The 16,964-nt window shown below is 38.7% G+C and overlaps 1 protein-coding gene across 2 annotated transcripts in view; it reads left to right on the top strand.

Annotated features, from left to right (window-relative positions):
* Positions 1 to 16,964, top strand: part of AATF (apoptosis antagonizing transcription factor) — a 100,692-nt gene that overhangs the window by 62,084 nt on the left and 21,644 nt on the right. Inside the window, exons 9-12 of one of the 2 annotated variants that reach the window (XR_010659633.1) lie at positions 2,783 to 2,850; positions 4,777 to 4,857; positions 13,503 to 13,574; positions 15,929 to 16,015. Coding sequence is in view for 1 of the 2 variants with exons in the window: in XM_065909140.1 (XP_065765212.1) it covers positions 2,783 to 2,850; positions 4,777 to 4,857; positions 13,503 to 13,574 (221 nt within the window). In the remaining variant the exon portion in view is untranslated. The remainder of the gene's footprint in view (positions 1 to 2,782; positions 2,851 to 4,776; positions 4,858 to 13,502; positions 13,575 to 15,928; positions 16,016 to 16,964) is intronic. The other variant, XM_065909140.1, reaches the window with a different exon arrangement.

Raw genomic sequence — 16,964 nt, 5'->3', positions numbered from 1 at the left:
ACAAATGACTAAGAATAGCTGTGTAAAGCACCAAGGTAATGAAGATGCAACCTAGAATGTGTAAAGTAGACAGGGTACTTGAGAGGAAATGCTGCACCAGCTTGGTGTTGGAATCGCAGGGATAGCTGTGTGTGTCATGCACCCGCTGCGGTCGTGGGGGTCCTGTTCCAGCCTTCCCCATTGTGCTGGGGCAGTTTTCCCCAAGCTCCCAGTGGCTGTCACGGCCCCAGGAAAGCCAGGAATGGTGGCTGTTCCCTCTTACGTGGCTGGAACAAGGTAAGGGCAATGAGATGTAGTCATTTCATTATTTATTTTCCTTCCTTTTTAAAAAAATATTATTTTTAATAGACTGATGATCGCTTTGCAGTATTGATTTGATTTCTGTCATACATCAACATGAATTAACCATAGGTGTACATATGTCCCCTTCCTCTTGAATCTCTCTCCCAGCTCCCGCCCATTCCTACCCCTCTAGGTTATTACAGAATAAGCCCCACTGGGGCTTCCCTTGTGGCTCAGATGGTGAAGAATCTGCCTGCAATGCAGGAGACCTGGGTTCAATCCCGGGGTTGGGAAGATCCCCTGGAGAAGGAAATGGCAACCCACTCCAGTGTTCTTGCCTGGAGAATCCCATGGACAGAGGAGGCTGGTGGGCTGCAGTCCTTGGGGTCACAAAGAGTCGGACAGGACTGAGCATCTAAGCACCGTGTGAGTTCCCTGAGTCATAGAGCAAACCCCCATTGGCTATCTGGTTACATATGTACATTAATTCACACTGCTCTCTCCGTTCATCTCACCCTCTCCCTCTTCTCCTCACCCTGCCCCATACTCAGTTCTCTGCATCTCCATTGCTGTTCTGCAAGCAGGTTCATCAGTACGTTTTCCTTCCTTTTTATTCTTCTTTATTTAAGACAAATTCTTTTTGCTGACCTGTCCCCCGCTGCCTGCGCAGCCTTGCTGTTGACAGGCTGTTGACCAGGAACCGGAGCCCGTTTCGGCTTGGCCTGAAGGGCGGCTGCTCCCAGAGTAGCTGTTACACGGGTTCCTGTGTCAAGCGTCCGTGTAACACTGGGTTTGGATCTTGTATTCAGCTGCCAGAAGTGACTGTGATGAAGTAGGGGAGATAAACTGATAGATTGGCTGCCAGAAAGATGTTGGGAGTCAATCAGATAAACAGGGCAGAGAAATAGCTTGCTGTTTTCCAGTGATAATAAAACAGAGGCCTCCGGTCCCCACATTTTTAAACATAATTGCCACGGTAATAATGTCTAAAATAAGCAAATGAAAAAACAGCACAGGGGGTTTTTTTATTTGCGATTGAGATTGCCTTTTCCCTTTTGCAATAAAGATTCATCCTATATGGAAATGAATATTTTTACAAATTTGTTTTCCTTCTCCCAGTGCCCACTTACATAAGCAAATGACAATTAGAGAGTGAACTGCTTTCTGTAGGAATTTATCCCTTCTTTATTCCCCTCAGACTTCGACTATTTAACTTGGTGAACTATATATATGTTGCTTCTGTGCCTTACCTACAAAATAATTACTTATGTTTGTGAAGAAACAAGTTTTAAAGTCAAACCTATATTCTTGACTGGTGACAAGCCGGAAGGGGTTTATTTTCAGGATTTCTTTCATAAGATTTTTGGAATTTTAATCTCTGTTGCTGTTTCCCTGCGCATAGCACTTGTGTAGAAGAGATGATAATCTAGTTTTATTATTATAAGTTAAAATTCTCCTCCTTTAATGTCTAACTTTTAAATCTATTGCTTCTCCTGGCCAAGAGTTTTTAAGATCCAATGCAAATTCTTCAGTGTGTGTGAGAGCTAGAGAAGTAGACGTAGCTTACACTCGGGGGACTAACCAGGATTAAGAGGAGAGTTGGAGAGTGGTTTAGTTCCCATGGAGTTAGTTGTGTGCGATGAGAGACTGGCTATCTGGGTTGTGTTCAGAGAACAACTTTCTTTAGGTTCCCTCTTAAAATTAATGTGTAAATGTGTTGGTGTCATATATGGTTGGGCTTCCCAGGAGGCTCAGTGGTACAGAACCTGCCTGCAGTGCCGGAAATGCTGGTTTGATCCTGGGTCGGGAAGATCCCCTCGAGTATTCAGAAGATCCAGTGTTCTTACCTGGAAAATCCAATGGACAGAAGAGCCTGATGGGCTACAGTCTGTGGGGTTGCAAGAGTCAGATCTGACTTAGTAACTGAGCACTGCATTGCAGACATGCATGGTTAAGACATTTATTTGTAAGCATGGTAGAGTATCAGGTATGGAAGGCAAGAGCAGAAAGGCCAATTACATCCAGCAAAAGCTTTTTGCCTAAAGAAGACCGTCCTGACTGCTGGGGTTATAGGTCAGAAGTTAAACACGTACCGTTATCCTGTGGATGAGAAGCCGATGCATTTTTCTTTTTACCACCCAACCCTTCCCACCTGACCTTTTAAAGATTCTCCATTGATATCAATGAGGAGGACAAAAATCATCATAAAAACAACGAAGGGGATGTTGCACACTCATTGATCCGTTTGGGATGAACTGCAGGACAATAAGTCTTCCAAATGGACTTTTGCTCCCAGTTATTGTGATAGCCACCTTTTTAAAGATATATAAATATGAAAGGGTTAATGGGAATTCGGTCATGCTCTTGTCACTGGGTTGTCCCTTATTGATTGTAGTTTCAGAGCTGTCACTGTGCCATTCAGAATTCCTCCTGTGCCCTTTTAAAGTCAGTTGGTGCTGGGAGATGATAAATAAGTCACTTGCTTTCTTTTCTCCTGTAGCTCCTCCGAGAACTCATAGAACGGAAGACCAGCTCCTTGGACCCCAATGATCAGGTGGCCATGGGAAGGTAATTTGGATATGGCTTTCTGTTCATACAGGCAGCCTGTGTAATAGTTTCTCCATCTGAGTCCCCTTAATTCTACTTCCAAGGCAACAACTCGTTCTATAATTATGAAAGCTGGGAGTTCCTTGGTGGCCTAGTGGTTAGGATTCCAGGCTTTCTCTGCCTTGGCCAGGGTTCAGTTTCTTATTGGGGGACTGAGATCCTGTGAGCTGTGTGACGTGGCCAGCAAAAAAAAGTTAAGCATGATAATGAGAGCTAGACAGACGGAAATTGTTTCCTCTACATTGCCATAACTGCCATTTGAATAAGACATTACCAAATACCTACCTGTAAGTGTTTATTTTAGGGTTTGTTTCATAAAGTCCATTTTAAGCTCTTTGCATTGCAATTAGATCTGTATCAGTCTCTGATCAGTGGATAAAAACATGTGCTCTCAGCTGTTGGGACCTGGCTCTGGGCACAGCCGGTTCCTCGCTCTGTAAGTCTGCTCTCATTGAGACCTCTGCCCCTTCAGTGAAAGCTGCTGCACAGTTAGACGTGGAACTCACAGTTAGATGTAGCACTGCCCAGATGTCAGGGTAGGATGGAAAACAGTGAAGGAAGACCCTTGTGCGTACGCTTCGTCCTGTGGTTAGAAAACAAAAAGGACATTTAAAGTGCTACCTAATGAATAGTGTACATTTAAATAGCCATGAGCCGTAAGTTGCAAGAGCATAAATGGAAACCAAAGCTGCAGGTGTCAGAATGGGATTCTGGGGAAGAGCAGCATTCTGAGAGATCACAAGGAAAAATTCGTGCTGATGAAATAATATTATGTGAGTAAAACCTTTGAATTTTAGGATAGGATGTTAATATTTTGTATATCACTGGAATGCTATAGAGAACTGTTCACTATAAATTTAATGTGATCGAGCAAATTGCATTTAAGTGGTGATTATATTGTACATCTATCTGACTTTACAATAAAATAGATTATGGTAATTAAGATTATATTAAGATTACAGTAATTGGATTTCCCTAGATTTTTTTTTTTTTTTTTATGTTGAACTTTCATTATATGATTCAGGTAAGATGACTAGCTGCTGCTGTTTCTCCATTTTTCCCCCACATTTGTTCATATAAGCAATTTATGAAGATTTTCTTAGCCCAGTTTCCTTTATTTGAAAAACGAATTTCTTTTAATTTAAAATGACTTGCCGAATATATGGATCTTGTTTGGATCCTGATTCAAACAAACCAACTGTAAAATTGAGATAATCTGGAAAATTCAAAGACTGAATATTTGATAGTTAAATTTTTTTAGGTATGACAGTGGTATTGAGATTATTTGGGGGCTCTTGGTATTGAGATTATTTTTGGGGGGAGGGAGGAAGCCCTTTCCCTTTTAGCAACAGATTCTGAAATAATGTGGCTGAAATGAAAATTAAATAAAATGACTATAAAGCTAGTATCAATAGCAGATAATTCTTAACACTTGGAAAAAATAGAAAGCACAAGGAAAAGCAGCTGGGTATTAACAATGGGAAGATTAGATTTAAGGAATTCACATGTTCAAACCGAACAGCAGGTGCGTTATTAGTCATAGGATAGGCTGTGCAACTAAACATCGACAGCAGACCCAAGCAGCTACACTCAGTTTGACGAGTTTCCCTGCAGACTGGTGGATTTAGTGCTTGTCACAGTGACTCCACACACTGAGGCGCATTGCTCACCAAATCTGCTGGAGAATTCCCAGCTGCCATTTGTTTTTTCACCATTGCACAGATCCTCTTCAATCGATTAGTCGCTTTGGCCCCAGTCTGTCTTGAGGAGCTTGGTGTAGGTTGAATGATTTCTTTATGCACTGTTGTCAGTGAGAAAAATTCTGATTTGTCAACACATGTAACTATTTCTGTTGATGATACATAGCGTCACTTGTGAATTTTCCAGGCAGTGGCTTGCAATCCAGAAGCTAAGAAGCAAAATCCACAAGAAAGTAGATAGAAAAGCCAGCAAAGGAAGGAAACTCCGGTGAGTTACTTTTTAGAATAAATGTCAGCATTGTGTGTTATTACTTCTTTTCCATGTTGGCTGTGACATTTTTTCTATTTCTTCTAATGATTCTGTTTTTAAGGAGCAGAAAAATCACTAGAACGATATTTGAGACTTTTTGAGATTCAGTTTTTCTTACTCTGAAATGGAAAGATAATGTCAGTTACTTTTTGTTCTACTGCTGTGAATGAATAGGTTGAATAATATTTGTATTTCCGTGAAAGAGACATAATTAAAAAGGAAGACAAGAGAGTTGAAATTGCCTTAGTTTTGAAAAATGATTTCCTTATTACAAAGTAAAAATTGTACTTTGGAGTCTTATTTAAGCAGAATTATATTGGTCCATTTTCATGATGGCATACGTGTACCTAGTATGCTAAAAAGATAAAAAGTGAAGGCTTCCAGAGGTCGTTAACATTGCACTTAAATGAGTAGCTTTTATGAGAACACGGAAACCTGCCTGAGTGTAGGCAAGCCCGCAAACCTGTGAGCCCTCGGAAGTCTTAGAAAGGATGGGAACAAGGAACCAGAGTAGAAGTGACACTGCTGGGCTTTCAGACTGAGATTCCTTTTGACTGTTTTTATATATTATATAATATCAGTCACACAAGGCCTCAGTGTCAAAGAAACTACTGGTGATTCAAGTGCACATTGGGAAAAGACGTCTTGAACTCATTGTGTTAGGCCAGTTTTAGGCAGATAGCTAATCCCACATTTTTGTTAGAGCCTGCCTGTCATTAAATGTGGATCTGTCTCATTTTTAAGTACCTTCAAAGAAGCAGATTCCACTACTTTAACTAACCTGTTTTAGTATTTAACAGAACTCAGTTCAGTTCAGTTCAGTTAATTCAGTCAGTCGTGTCCGACTCTCTGCGACCCCATGAATCTCAGCACGCCAGGCCTCCCTGTCCATCACCAACTCCCGGAGTTTACTCAAACCCATGTCCATGAGTCGGTGATGCCATCCAGCTATCTCATCCTATGTCGTCCCCTTCTCCTCCTGCTCCCAACCCCTCCCAGCATCAGGGTCTTTTCCAATGAGTCAACCCTTCACATGTGGTGGCCAAAGTATTGGAGTTTCAGCTTCAACATCAGTCCTTCCAGTGAACACCCAGGACTGATCTCCTTTAAGGAAATGTTTATTTTCCTTTAAGTTTGCAGAAGTGCATAGTAGCTTTTCATTGTCTTTTGACTGAAAGTCACTTTTCTTAAATCTCATGTTAAATTGTTATAATTTGTTTAACTTTTTTCATGTGCTGAAGTTTCTAAACCTTTCCGCTTCCCCCACCGTTGTTTTCAATGTGCTGGCTGAGAGCATGGACTCAAGCACCAGACTCCCTAAAGTCTGAATCCCACCTTTGACACCAATTAGTAGTTACCCTGAGCAAGACCCTTAAACCCTCTGTTCTAGTTTCTTTATTTGTAAGAAACGGGTTGATAATAGTACCAGACTTGTAGGGTTGCTATGGGAATTAAATGAGTACATGTATGTACAGCTTTTAGACTAGCACCAGGAACATAGCATGGAGAAGGGAATGGCAACCCACTCCAGTATTCTTGTCTGGAGAATTCCATGGAGAGTGGAGCCTGGCAGGCTGCAGTCCATGGGGTCACAAAGAGTTGGACACGACTTGAGTGACTGACACAGTACAACAATGAGGGCATAGCAAGCACTATATGTGTTTTTGCCATTATTCCTATCATCGTTACTGCTGTTGTTATCCCAAGACTGGATCAGTCTCCTACTGGAATGTTCGTTTACTTGCTCACTCACGTACATGCCTCATTGGTACCTGTCTCTTCTGTACCCCCATCCCTGGTAGGATTTAAAGAAGAATGTTACTACTAGTACTTTATAATTGATCAGGCTGAATAAGTACCTGTTCTTTAATTCTGAGATTAGACTTTTCTCCAATACTGCATTTTTTAAATTGTAACTTTGAAAAAGACATATACTTTATGTTATCACTTTCATGTGGAATCTAAGAAATAAAACAAATGAATGTACATGACAAAACAGAAACAGGCTCACAGAGAGAACAAATTAGTGGCTACCAGTGGGGAGAAGGAGGGGTGAGATGGGGATTAAAAGACAAACTACTGTGTACAAAGTAAAATGGCAGCAAGGATAAATTGAACAGCACAGGGAAATATAGCCATTATTTTATTGTGATTACTCTAAATGGAATATAATCTATAAAAATATTGAATCACTGTGTTGTGTATCTGAAACTAATACAGTATTGTAGATCAACTATACTTCTGGTTAATTAATTAATAGCTCTGTGAGGCTTTAAATGTTCTCTCGAGGGAGGAGCCCGGGATTTCAGTCAGGAGACTGGCTCTGTCTGGCTGTATGATGTTGGCTGCTCTTTATTCTCTGAGCCTCACTTTACTCATTTAATAAGTGGAGATACTAATCCGTGTGTGTGTGTGTGAGAGAGAGAGAGAGTCAGTCAGTTGTGTCCAACTCTCTGTGACCCCATGGACTGTAGCTCTCCAGGCTCCTCTGTCCATGGAATTCTCCAGGCAAGAATACTGAAGTGGGTCGCCATGCCCTTCTCCAGGGGATCTTCCTGATCCAGGGATCAAACCTGGGTCTCCCGCATTGCAGGCAGATTCATTACTTACTGTCTGAGCCACCAAGGAAGTCTGATTTGGTTTGAGGGATGGATTTGATTTGAGGATTCAAATAATGTGTATATGTCTGGTACATAATAAACATTTGAAAGTGTTAGATTCTTTGATTTCTTTTGTGTTTACCTATTGGCATTGCTGTTGCAAATATATGCTCTTCAAAAGAATTGAAAAGAGCAAAAGATGTCTTTTCTACATTATTGTATTTTTGTGAGTTTTAAAGCTGCTAGGGCAAATATCTATAATCATGTGTCCCTTGAGGGCAAGAATTGTACTGATTTTTTCAAGTTAGTTCCAACCTTATTGCCTACTGTAGTGCCTCACAGACATGTTTTTGGATGGTTGTGACGGTAAAATTAACCCACTTATCAAGTAGGACTTTCTGTGAGATACAGCATTCACACTTGACACTGACCAGACTAGGAAGAGTTAGCCTATGGAAAGGCCAAAAAGAATAATGTTTTTCAAAACACAGGCTTGCGAATATCCCTGTCTGTTTTGGGAACCAAAGTTCATTTGTTTTGGCAGAGACTTGAAGTAAATATGGGGGAATAACAGGAGATGAGATTGTGTGACTAAGTGGGTGCTAAATCGTTGTCATGCTCAAAACTTGGACTTTATTCTGTTGACTGTAGCAAGTCATTGAAAAACAAGGAAGCCTGAGCACCTGTCAGAGATGGGAGGAGTGCATCACAACTAGCTGCACTATGGGGCCCTAGATTGGATCCTGGAAAAGACACAGGACAGTAGGACAAAAAATGGGGGACATTTGAATAAGGTCTATGGTTTAGTTAATTGTATTGTACAGATGTTAATTTCCTAATTTTGATAATTACATTTGTATAAGTTGTTACCATTCGAGGAAGCTAGGTGAAAGGTGTACATGAACTCTGCACTATTTTTGTAACTTTCCCATAAGTCTACAGTTATAGCACAGCACAAGAAGTAAACAGAAAAGTAATAAATAAGGTCACATGCTTTGAATTGTGTTGCCGTTTCGTCACCCATATTCATCGAGGCTCTCTTTGTGACCATGAATGTGTGGGATGTGGTCAGAATCAGTGATGTTCATATATAGCAATAACGACAACTAACATTTATAAAACTCTCTGTCGGGCACTGCAGAGCAGTTTACATGCAGAAGTGGAAAAGACACAACCTCCAGTGCTAAAATGTTCAGGTTTGAAATCTGGCTCTTGCACTTACTGGCCTTGAGACCCCTTGGGCAAGTCATTTAACATCTCTCTCTGCTTCAGTTTCCTCATCTGTCAAGCCAGTATGATAATAGAAGGCACTGCCCATAGGCCTGTGATGCAGATTGAAATTAGCTAACTCATGTAAAGTATTTAAGGAGATAAATGACTCACCCACTGTTACAGAGCTAGTAATCATGAACATAGATTTAAGCTAACTGGTCTGGTTCCAGAGTCCATACTTCTGACCTGTGACTCTTGAGTTATTTCTCTGGCCAGCCACCGAAATGATGTCTAGGCTACATTAGAACTCTGCCGTGAAGGATTTAGCAAAGGGCCTAGGCTCGATGAGAATGGGTTTAGTTGCCCAATCGTGTCCGACTCTTGTGACCCCATGGACTGTAGGCCACGAGGCTCCTCTGTCCGTGGGATTCTCCAGGCAAGACTACTGGAGTGGGTTGCCATTTTCTTCTCCAGGATAGATGAGAATACATGTCGTAAATAACTTCCTTAAATTAGACCCCCAGAAGAGCTGGTGGTGTGCCAGCTGTCATCACTGGTACTAGGTTCCACCAGTGGGCAGGCTTTCCTCTTTGTTTGTGGTAGGATTGGAGAAAAAAGAAATATCACTGCAAAGATGAACACTGCCTTGTGGAAACATTAATTTCAGTGATAACAGGTCAGTGGCATCACCCTGGTAAGATTGGGTGTTAACAGTTTGCTGGTTGGATGCTAGAAAATAACTTAAAAAAAAAAAAAGAAATATGCTGGTTTGGGGAAATAATTATAATTATTAATTACCAGTATTTTACTCAGCATTGTCTATAAGTGGATTTGATCCTGATTTAAGCAGAATCTTAATGTAAATGAATTAAACTCAGGCCTTTAATAATGAAATGTCATACTGTGTTTTGTGTTTGTCTGTTCTTCTGCAACAAAATTATATTTATCTCTTCATAGTATGGTTGGTAATTTTAACACTAAAACATGCATCCATCCTCAGTAGCACTGAGATGAGGTAAAAATGCATTGTATTAAATCATCTTTAATCTGATTACTACTTAAAAGCCTGTCCTTCATCATGCAGTTAATAGTTATTGAATATATTGTATTAAAGTGTAAAGGTATTCCACAGAGCAGTGCCATCCAGTAAAAAGTCTCTTTACATGTGTAATTTTTTTAATTTTTATTTTTAATTGGAAGATAATTGCTTTGCGGTGTTATGTTGGTTTCTTCCGTGTAACAGGATGAGTCAGCTATAAGCATACACACAGTTATACTCCTCCCATCCCACCCCTCCAGGTCATCACAGAGCACCAGGCTGAGCGCCTCTGTCATACAGTGACTTTCCTCTGGCTCTCTGTTTCACACATTGTGAGGTATATGTTTCAGTGCTGCTCTCTCAACTTGTCCCACCCTCTCCTTCCCGACTGTGTCCACAGTCCATTCTCTTAAGGCTGTGACTCTTATTCCAGCGCCCTGCAAATAGATTCATCAGTTACATGTGTAATTTTAAATGTTCTAGTAGTCACAATTAAAAAGGGGGGAAAAAAAGGAAATAAGTGTACTTAAGTAATAATACATTTCATTTAGCCCAATATATAGCTAATATTATTTTAACAATTTATTGTTTTAAAATTACTAGTGATATATTTTACCTTTTTTCCTCTGATATTTTCAAAGTCTGGTGCACATTTCCAGTGTTCAGTAACCCACATGTGGCCAGTGACTCCTGGACCAGACAACGCAACTATTGGGTATAGTTCATAGCCTTTGTCTAGATAGCGAATTAAACCTGTCTTTGGACATAGCCAAGAATAGTTTTCATTTTTTTCAGATGAAAAATGAAGTTTGGTGAAGCCTAAAAGACATTAAAGGGCTTCCATGGTGGCTCAGGCAGTAAAGAATCTGCCTACAAAAACAAAAAAGAATCTGCCTACAAAAACAAAAAAGAATCTGCCTACAATGTGGGAGACATGGGTTCAGTCCCTAGGTTGGGAAGATACCCTGGAGGAGGGCATGGCAACCTAGAATGGATAAGCAACAAGGTCCTACTGTATAGCACAGGGAACTGTATTCAATACCCTGTGATAAACCATTATGGAAAAGTATATGAAAAAAAATGTGTGTGTGTATATATATATATATATATCAGTTCAGTTCAGTCACTCAATCTTGTCCAGCTTTTTGTGACCCCTTGGACTGTAGCATGCCAGGCTTCCCTACCCATTACCAGCTCCAGGAGTTTGCTTAGACTCATGTTCATCAAGTCGGTGATGCCATCCAACCATCTCATCCTCTGTCATCCCCTTCTCCTGCTTTCAATTTTTCCCAGCATCAGGTCTTCTCTAGTGAGTCAGTTCTTCGCCTCAGGTGGCCAAAGAATTGGAGCCCCAGCCTCAGCATCAGTCCTTCCAATGAATATTCAGAACTGATTTCCTTTGGTTTGATCTGATCTCCTTGTAGTCCAAGGGACTCTCAAGAGTCTTTTCCAACACCACAGTTCAAAAGCATAAATTCTTTGATGCTCAACTTTCTTTATGGTCCAACTCTCATGTCCATACATGACTACTGCAAAAACTATAGCTTTGACTAGACGGACCTTTGTTGGCAAAGTAATGTCTCTGCTTTTTAATATGCTGACTAGGTTGGTAGTAGCTTTGCTTTTAAGAAGCAAGCGTCTTTTAATTTCATGGCTGCAGTCACCATCAGCAGTGATTATGGAGCCCAAGAAAATAAAGTCTGTCACTGTTTCCATTGTTTCCCCATCTATTTGCCATGAAGTAATGGGTCAGGATGCCATGATCTTCATTTTTTGAATGTGGAGTTTTAAGCCAGCTTTTTCACTCTCCTCTTTCACCTTCATCAAGAGGCTCTTCAGTTACTCTTCGCTTTCTGCCATACGGGTGGTGTCATCTGCATATCTGAAGTTACTGATATTTCTCTCAGCAATCTTGATTCTATCTTGTGCTTCATCCAGCCCAGCATTTCGCATGATGTACTCTGCATATAAGTTAAATACACACATATGTATATATATACACTTAATTACTTTGCTATACAGCAGAAATTAGCGAAACTTTGTAAATCAATTATGCTTCAATAAAATAAAGAAAAGAATCTTCACTTTGGCACTGTTTATAATGCTTTTTTAAGAGGGAAGACTGTATAAATGCTTATCAATAGGAGATTTAGTAAATTACAATATATTGATGCAACAGAATATTCTGGAACTATGAAAAAGAATACAATATGACATAGTGGAAAAAAGCATAATACATGAGCATGTGAAAAATATATTAAGTTTATATTTGTCTTATATATGGAGAATGCTATAGGCAAACTTAATTTTAATTAACAATGATTATTTCCAGCGATTACAGGGGACTTGTCAGTTCTTTCTGTATTTCTGAATTTGTAATTATATATTACTTTTTATAATTAGGAGATAATGGGCGTAAAAAAGTATGATGAACAGAGATTTTGTTTTTGCATCTTATAAGAAGTGAAGAATTAGAAACAATACGACTGTTCAGAAATATGAAAATGCATTTATAGTACTTCCTGGAGTTTTGTATACAGCTGTGGAGATACAATGCTAAGTGAAGGAAAAGGATATGAAATTATGTTGTGTGGATTACTATGTAAAATGAACATAATTAACCAAAATACTAATAATATTAATAAATATTAATAACAACCCTTCTGCAGATGAAAGAATATGTATGCATTTTTTGTGTGCTTAGTTGGTTTGTTTTCCAAGTTTTCTGTAATAGATTTATGCTTTTTTCTATTACTCCTGTAATGGGAAAAAGCTCGTCACTATTAATCTTTAAAATTCATTTGTTAAAAGATTGAAATTCGGGAGGCTTGGTTATTTGGTGGTAGAGAATCAAATTATTTGATGTGTGTAAAAATGTTTTTTAAATGGTAAAACATTATATGTATATTATATCATTTTTGTGTGGATAGTGTTTTACACCAGAAAAGGTTTTTTTTTGTTAGAATTTTATAATATGACATGTCCTGCACCCTCTTCTTTTATGAATAGAAAGGGATACCTTCTTTGAATTCTCTTAGCTATAATAATTTGGTCTGTGTAAGGTCAAATATTTATTCAGCCTTCTTCACCAGAGGATCTCAAAGCACTTCATATGAAACTACCTCTTTTTTTCTACTGGTGGGAGATGGAACTGACATAACTTCAGTTTTTATAACACCTTGACTGAAGATGTAGGGAGTGGACTCCTTATGTGCTCAGTTGTATGCTTTAGTTTAAGAAGGGCGAAATGAAAGATCTGGTGAAACTGGTGAATGAAGGTGATTCTGGAAGCCTTTTCTGACTCAGGGAACCAGTGCTAGTGAGTGATGAGGTGTTTCAATTGCATGGTATGCCACTGCCTCTGCTCCTGACTAAAAAATGATTAGGATACATGCAGAGAAGGGGACAATGGGGTAATCCAGTTCTCACCATCTCTTGTCTGGAGTGATGTTTAAGGCTTAGTGTAGTGCTTCAGAGCACAGATGTGTGCCCTTTTTTTGGCCATTATATAATGGAGTTATGTAGAACTACTGTCGTTTACAATGTGCTTTTATCAAACTTTTCTCCTATAGCGTTGAGGAAAAAGGGTTTTTATGGTTACGTGTGGCACATGCCTAGAAATTGTTCCCTGTTCCACTCTGGAGCCAGATGCTCTTGTGATCATCTGGAGTTTGTTACCTCATAGCATGTGTTTCTTTTTCTAGGTTAATAGTCACTAATGCTGCTGCCTGTTTGTTTCCTACTTTATTTAGGTTTCATGTGCTTAGCAAGCTGCTGAGCTTCATGGCACCTATTGACCATACCACAATGAATGATGATGCCAGGTGAGTAATAGATTAATTATCTGTCTCAAATGGCTTCATGACAGCCCAGTATTGACCTGTTCTAAAGCCTGTGGCCCTCTCTGTTTCTCCTTATCAGTTAACCATTTGTCAGCGGCACCATTGCAAGGGTCCTTGTCACATCTCTTCACTCCCATACTGTAAAACCAAAGCAAAATTTTTGTAAATCTCAGTGCTGCCTCTGTGTGGTTTTTGTTTATGCTGTTTTGTTTTTAACATTAGCCACCTGCTTTGGACATCTGAGCTCTTCTCTAGATAGATGGGTTAAGACAGTGCACACACACTTGCTTCATGTGTTTGGAGTTTTATGTATATGTTCTCCTTTTTAAAATAGGTGTAGAGATTGCTCTGGGGATGTGCATTATGTTGTGTTTGTTCAGGGTACTGTTGAGGATTTTGGGGGGTTTTTTTGAGTATTTTTTACAAAAGAAGTACACGCTCACTTTGCAAAATGGAAATGTGTACACAAAAAATGTATACTCATATAATTCAGAGATAATTAAAGAATTATCCATTTTTTAAAGAATCATTTCTTCTATATTTATTGGCATTCTACTACAACATAATATTTTTATAATATTACTTAACTAGCCATGTCTCCTATTATTTACATTCATTTATATCCATATGGACTCATGCTTTCCTATTTTATTCAGTTAGAATCCATTGCTGTCATTATTTATTTTGGTTTAAAATTGTCTCAGATTAATAGAAGTCCCTTCAAGCTGGTTTCATCCTTTTGAGATATCCCCACTTATTCATTGAGTACTTCTTACTTTCCACCACAACAAGGTATTCTAGGCTCATCTCACATTTTCCCTTTTCCAATCCTGGAAAATCCAGTCTTTCTCCAAGGAATGCCAACTGTTTTTAATGGAGTGTGATTTTTAGAAACCAAGTTCTGGGTGCTAAGATGCTCATTGTTCTAGGCATCATTGTTTCTAGGTTCTCTCAGTGTGTGGAGATAGGATGTGGTGTATATACACATACACATACATATGCACAGGATATTATCACTTCTAACATCTGAGGATATTTCCTTTCAGTCTTTATGGGTTCCCTTTTAGTATATTCTTGTTTTTCTTTTTATGTAATTAAAATTATATTCTACTCTTATGATCTTTTTATTTAAATATTTTGCATACTCTGACCATTTAGTTCAGTTCAGTTTAGTCGCTCAGTCGTATCTGACTCTTTGCTACCCCATGAACTACAGCACGCCAGGGAATTATTCAAAAATTTCAGTGACCACGTAATATCTATTTTAGCCATTTACTAATTTTTGGAATTTTAAATTGTTTTAAATTATCAATTTAAATTATTGTAATGCTGTGATAGACATTTTAAAACATAAATCTTTACCAAGTGATGTTATTGGGCATAATGTAGGCACATGTGGATTTTGCCAGCTTTATCCCTCAAGCTATACTTAGCTTTTTTATTTGAGAGTATTTAGTTTACTACTAAACTCCATCAGCTTTTCTCCCCTTGAAAAGTAGTAGATATGCAGGTTTAGTTGAACACAGTGATGATTAATTGTTTTGTTTGCTTTTGTTCTGATTACAAAACAGCTTATGGATGATTCTGAGTGCACTTATACCCACATCTTTGTGACTTCCTATGCTTGCCTGTCAATGCTTGTGTCTAGCTGGTTTTGCTTGTTTTGTTTTAGGGTGGTTTGTTTTTGTTTTTGTTTTTGTTTTTTTCCATTTATTTCTTGATCTAGTCTGTTTTTAAAAATAATAGAGTGAAATGCCTGCTTCTGAGATTCTCTGTCAGGATGACATGAAAAAATTACTTCAACAGGAAAGGAAAATCAGGTTCTTATAAAGGAAAACAAACCCATTCAGGTAACACTATTATTCCAAACATAAAGTGAAAGCTAGTTTAAATACTAGTGGCATCTTTTGAATACAGTACAACTACATCATTTAGAAATGAATTGTCATTCCTAGTTGGGATTTTTCTTGAGTCATCTGATACTCCAGGATACTTTGTTTTCCAGAATCTAATTTATTTACTCATAATTTTTGAGGGCCTACTATATTCTAGATGTAAAGATAACTTGAAGGTGACTTTATTATTAAGGAGCTTGATATGTAAGAAACAAAACCTGACTGCAGAAGCATAAGCAAATAGGAGTTTGTTTTTCTGACAGAATAATTCTGGAGGAGGCAGGTAATTACTGGCAGTGTTTTTCCCTTCTCAGCATCCCTTGGTTTTTCCCCTGTGGTCCCAAAGTGGCTGCTGCAGCTTTACCCATCAAGCATGCATTTCGGGTAGAAAGAAGAGGAAAGGAGTGGTGTCAGCCACATTGATTGATCTTCTTTTATCAGAACAGTAAAAGCTTCTCAGAAAGACCTCTAAAGACTGCTCACATCTCGTTGGCTGGAACCTGTTACGTTGCCACTTCAGTAGAGCAGGTGAGAGAGGAGGGGACGGGAACGTGTTTGCTGGGCAACAGTCATGTGGCATTTGGAGCTTTTAGGAAAAAGAAGCTGCCCGTTGTGGAGGCTGCTAATTATCAGCATTGGTCTCAGCTAGTTTAACCACTGTATAACAGGAGTTAAATAGAGGTCTTAGAGCTGGAAAACCTAGTACACTCCTTCTGCATGGTTTCCTGAGGACACTGAGGCTGACATATATGCTAATACTCATGCTGTGTAGTCTGAATAGGCCAGACTAACTATAGGCCAAATAAGTTGGCATTCGCTCTTTCTGATTCTAATATCAAATCTTTCAGAGCCAGCCAGTAGTGTTACTTTATCTTAGGAGGAAGGCCTGTTTTGTCTTTGTTTAGATAATTCCATAAATGGAAATAATCTAGTACTGTACTATTTGGTTTCCCACTTTATATATAACACAAAGTGTTGAGAAATGGAAAACTTTCTTTTCAGTATCAGTGCATACTACTTTTCCCTAGGTGAATAATTTTGGTTTTGCTAAATTATAGATATGCCTTTTTTTTTTTTTTTTTTAATGGTATCTAGATTTGTTGAAGGTAAGCCTCTGGGAAAATTCAACACATTTTTACAGTTGTATCTATGGTAGAGTACAACAGAGTTACAGATATGTCATTCTTGGTGCACATGTATGAATAGAGAATATTTAATGATTTTGAGATAGAGAAAGGCTTTGTAAGCATGACGCCAAGGCCAGAAGCCACAGAGAAAGGTATTGGTAGATCTGACTACATGAATCAATTAAAAAAGATATCAAAAACAAAGTTATAAGTATATGAAAAATTATAAAGAAAAAGTTCAGTGTAACATGATTTTACCATGTAATAATGCTGTGTAAAGAGTTTTTACAGATCTCTTAAGAATATCCCAATAAAAATAGTGGGTGAAACATGTCAACACTCAAACATAG

The sequence above is a fragment of the Muntiacus reevesi genome, chromosome 18, assembly GCF_963930625.1.
Source record: "Muntiacus reevesi chromosome 18, mMunRee1.1, whole genome shotgun sequence".
Lineage (NCBI taxonomy): Eukaryota > Metazoa > Chordata > Mammalia > Artiodactyla > Cervidae > Muntiacus > Muntiacus reevesi.
Note: the sequence above shows the minus strand (reverse complement) of the source record. Positions and strands in the feature narration are given on the sequence as shown.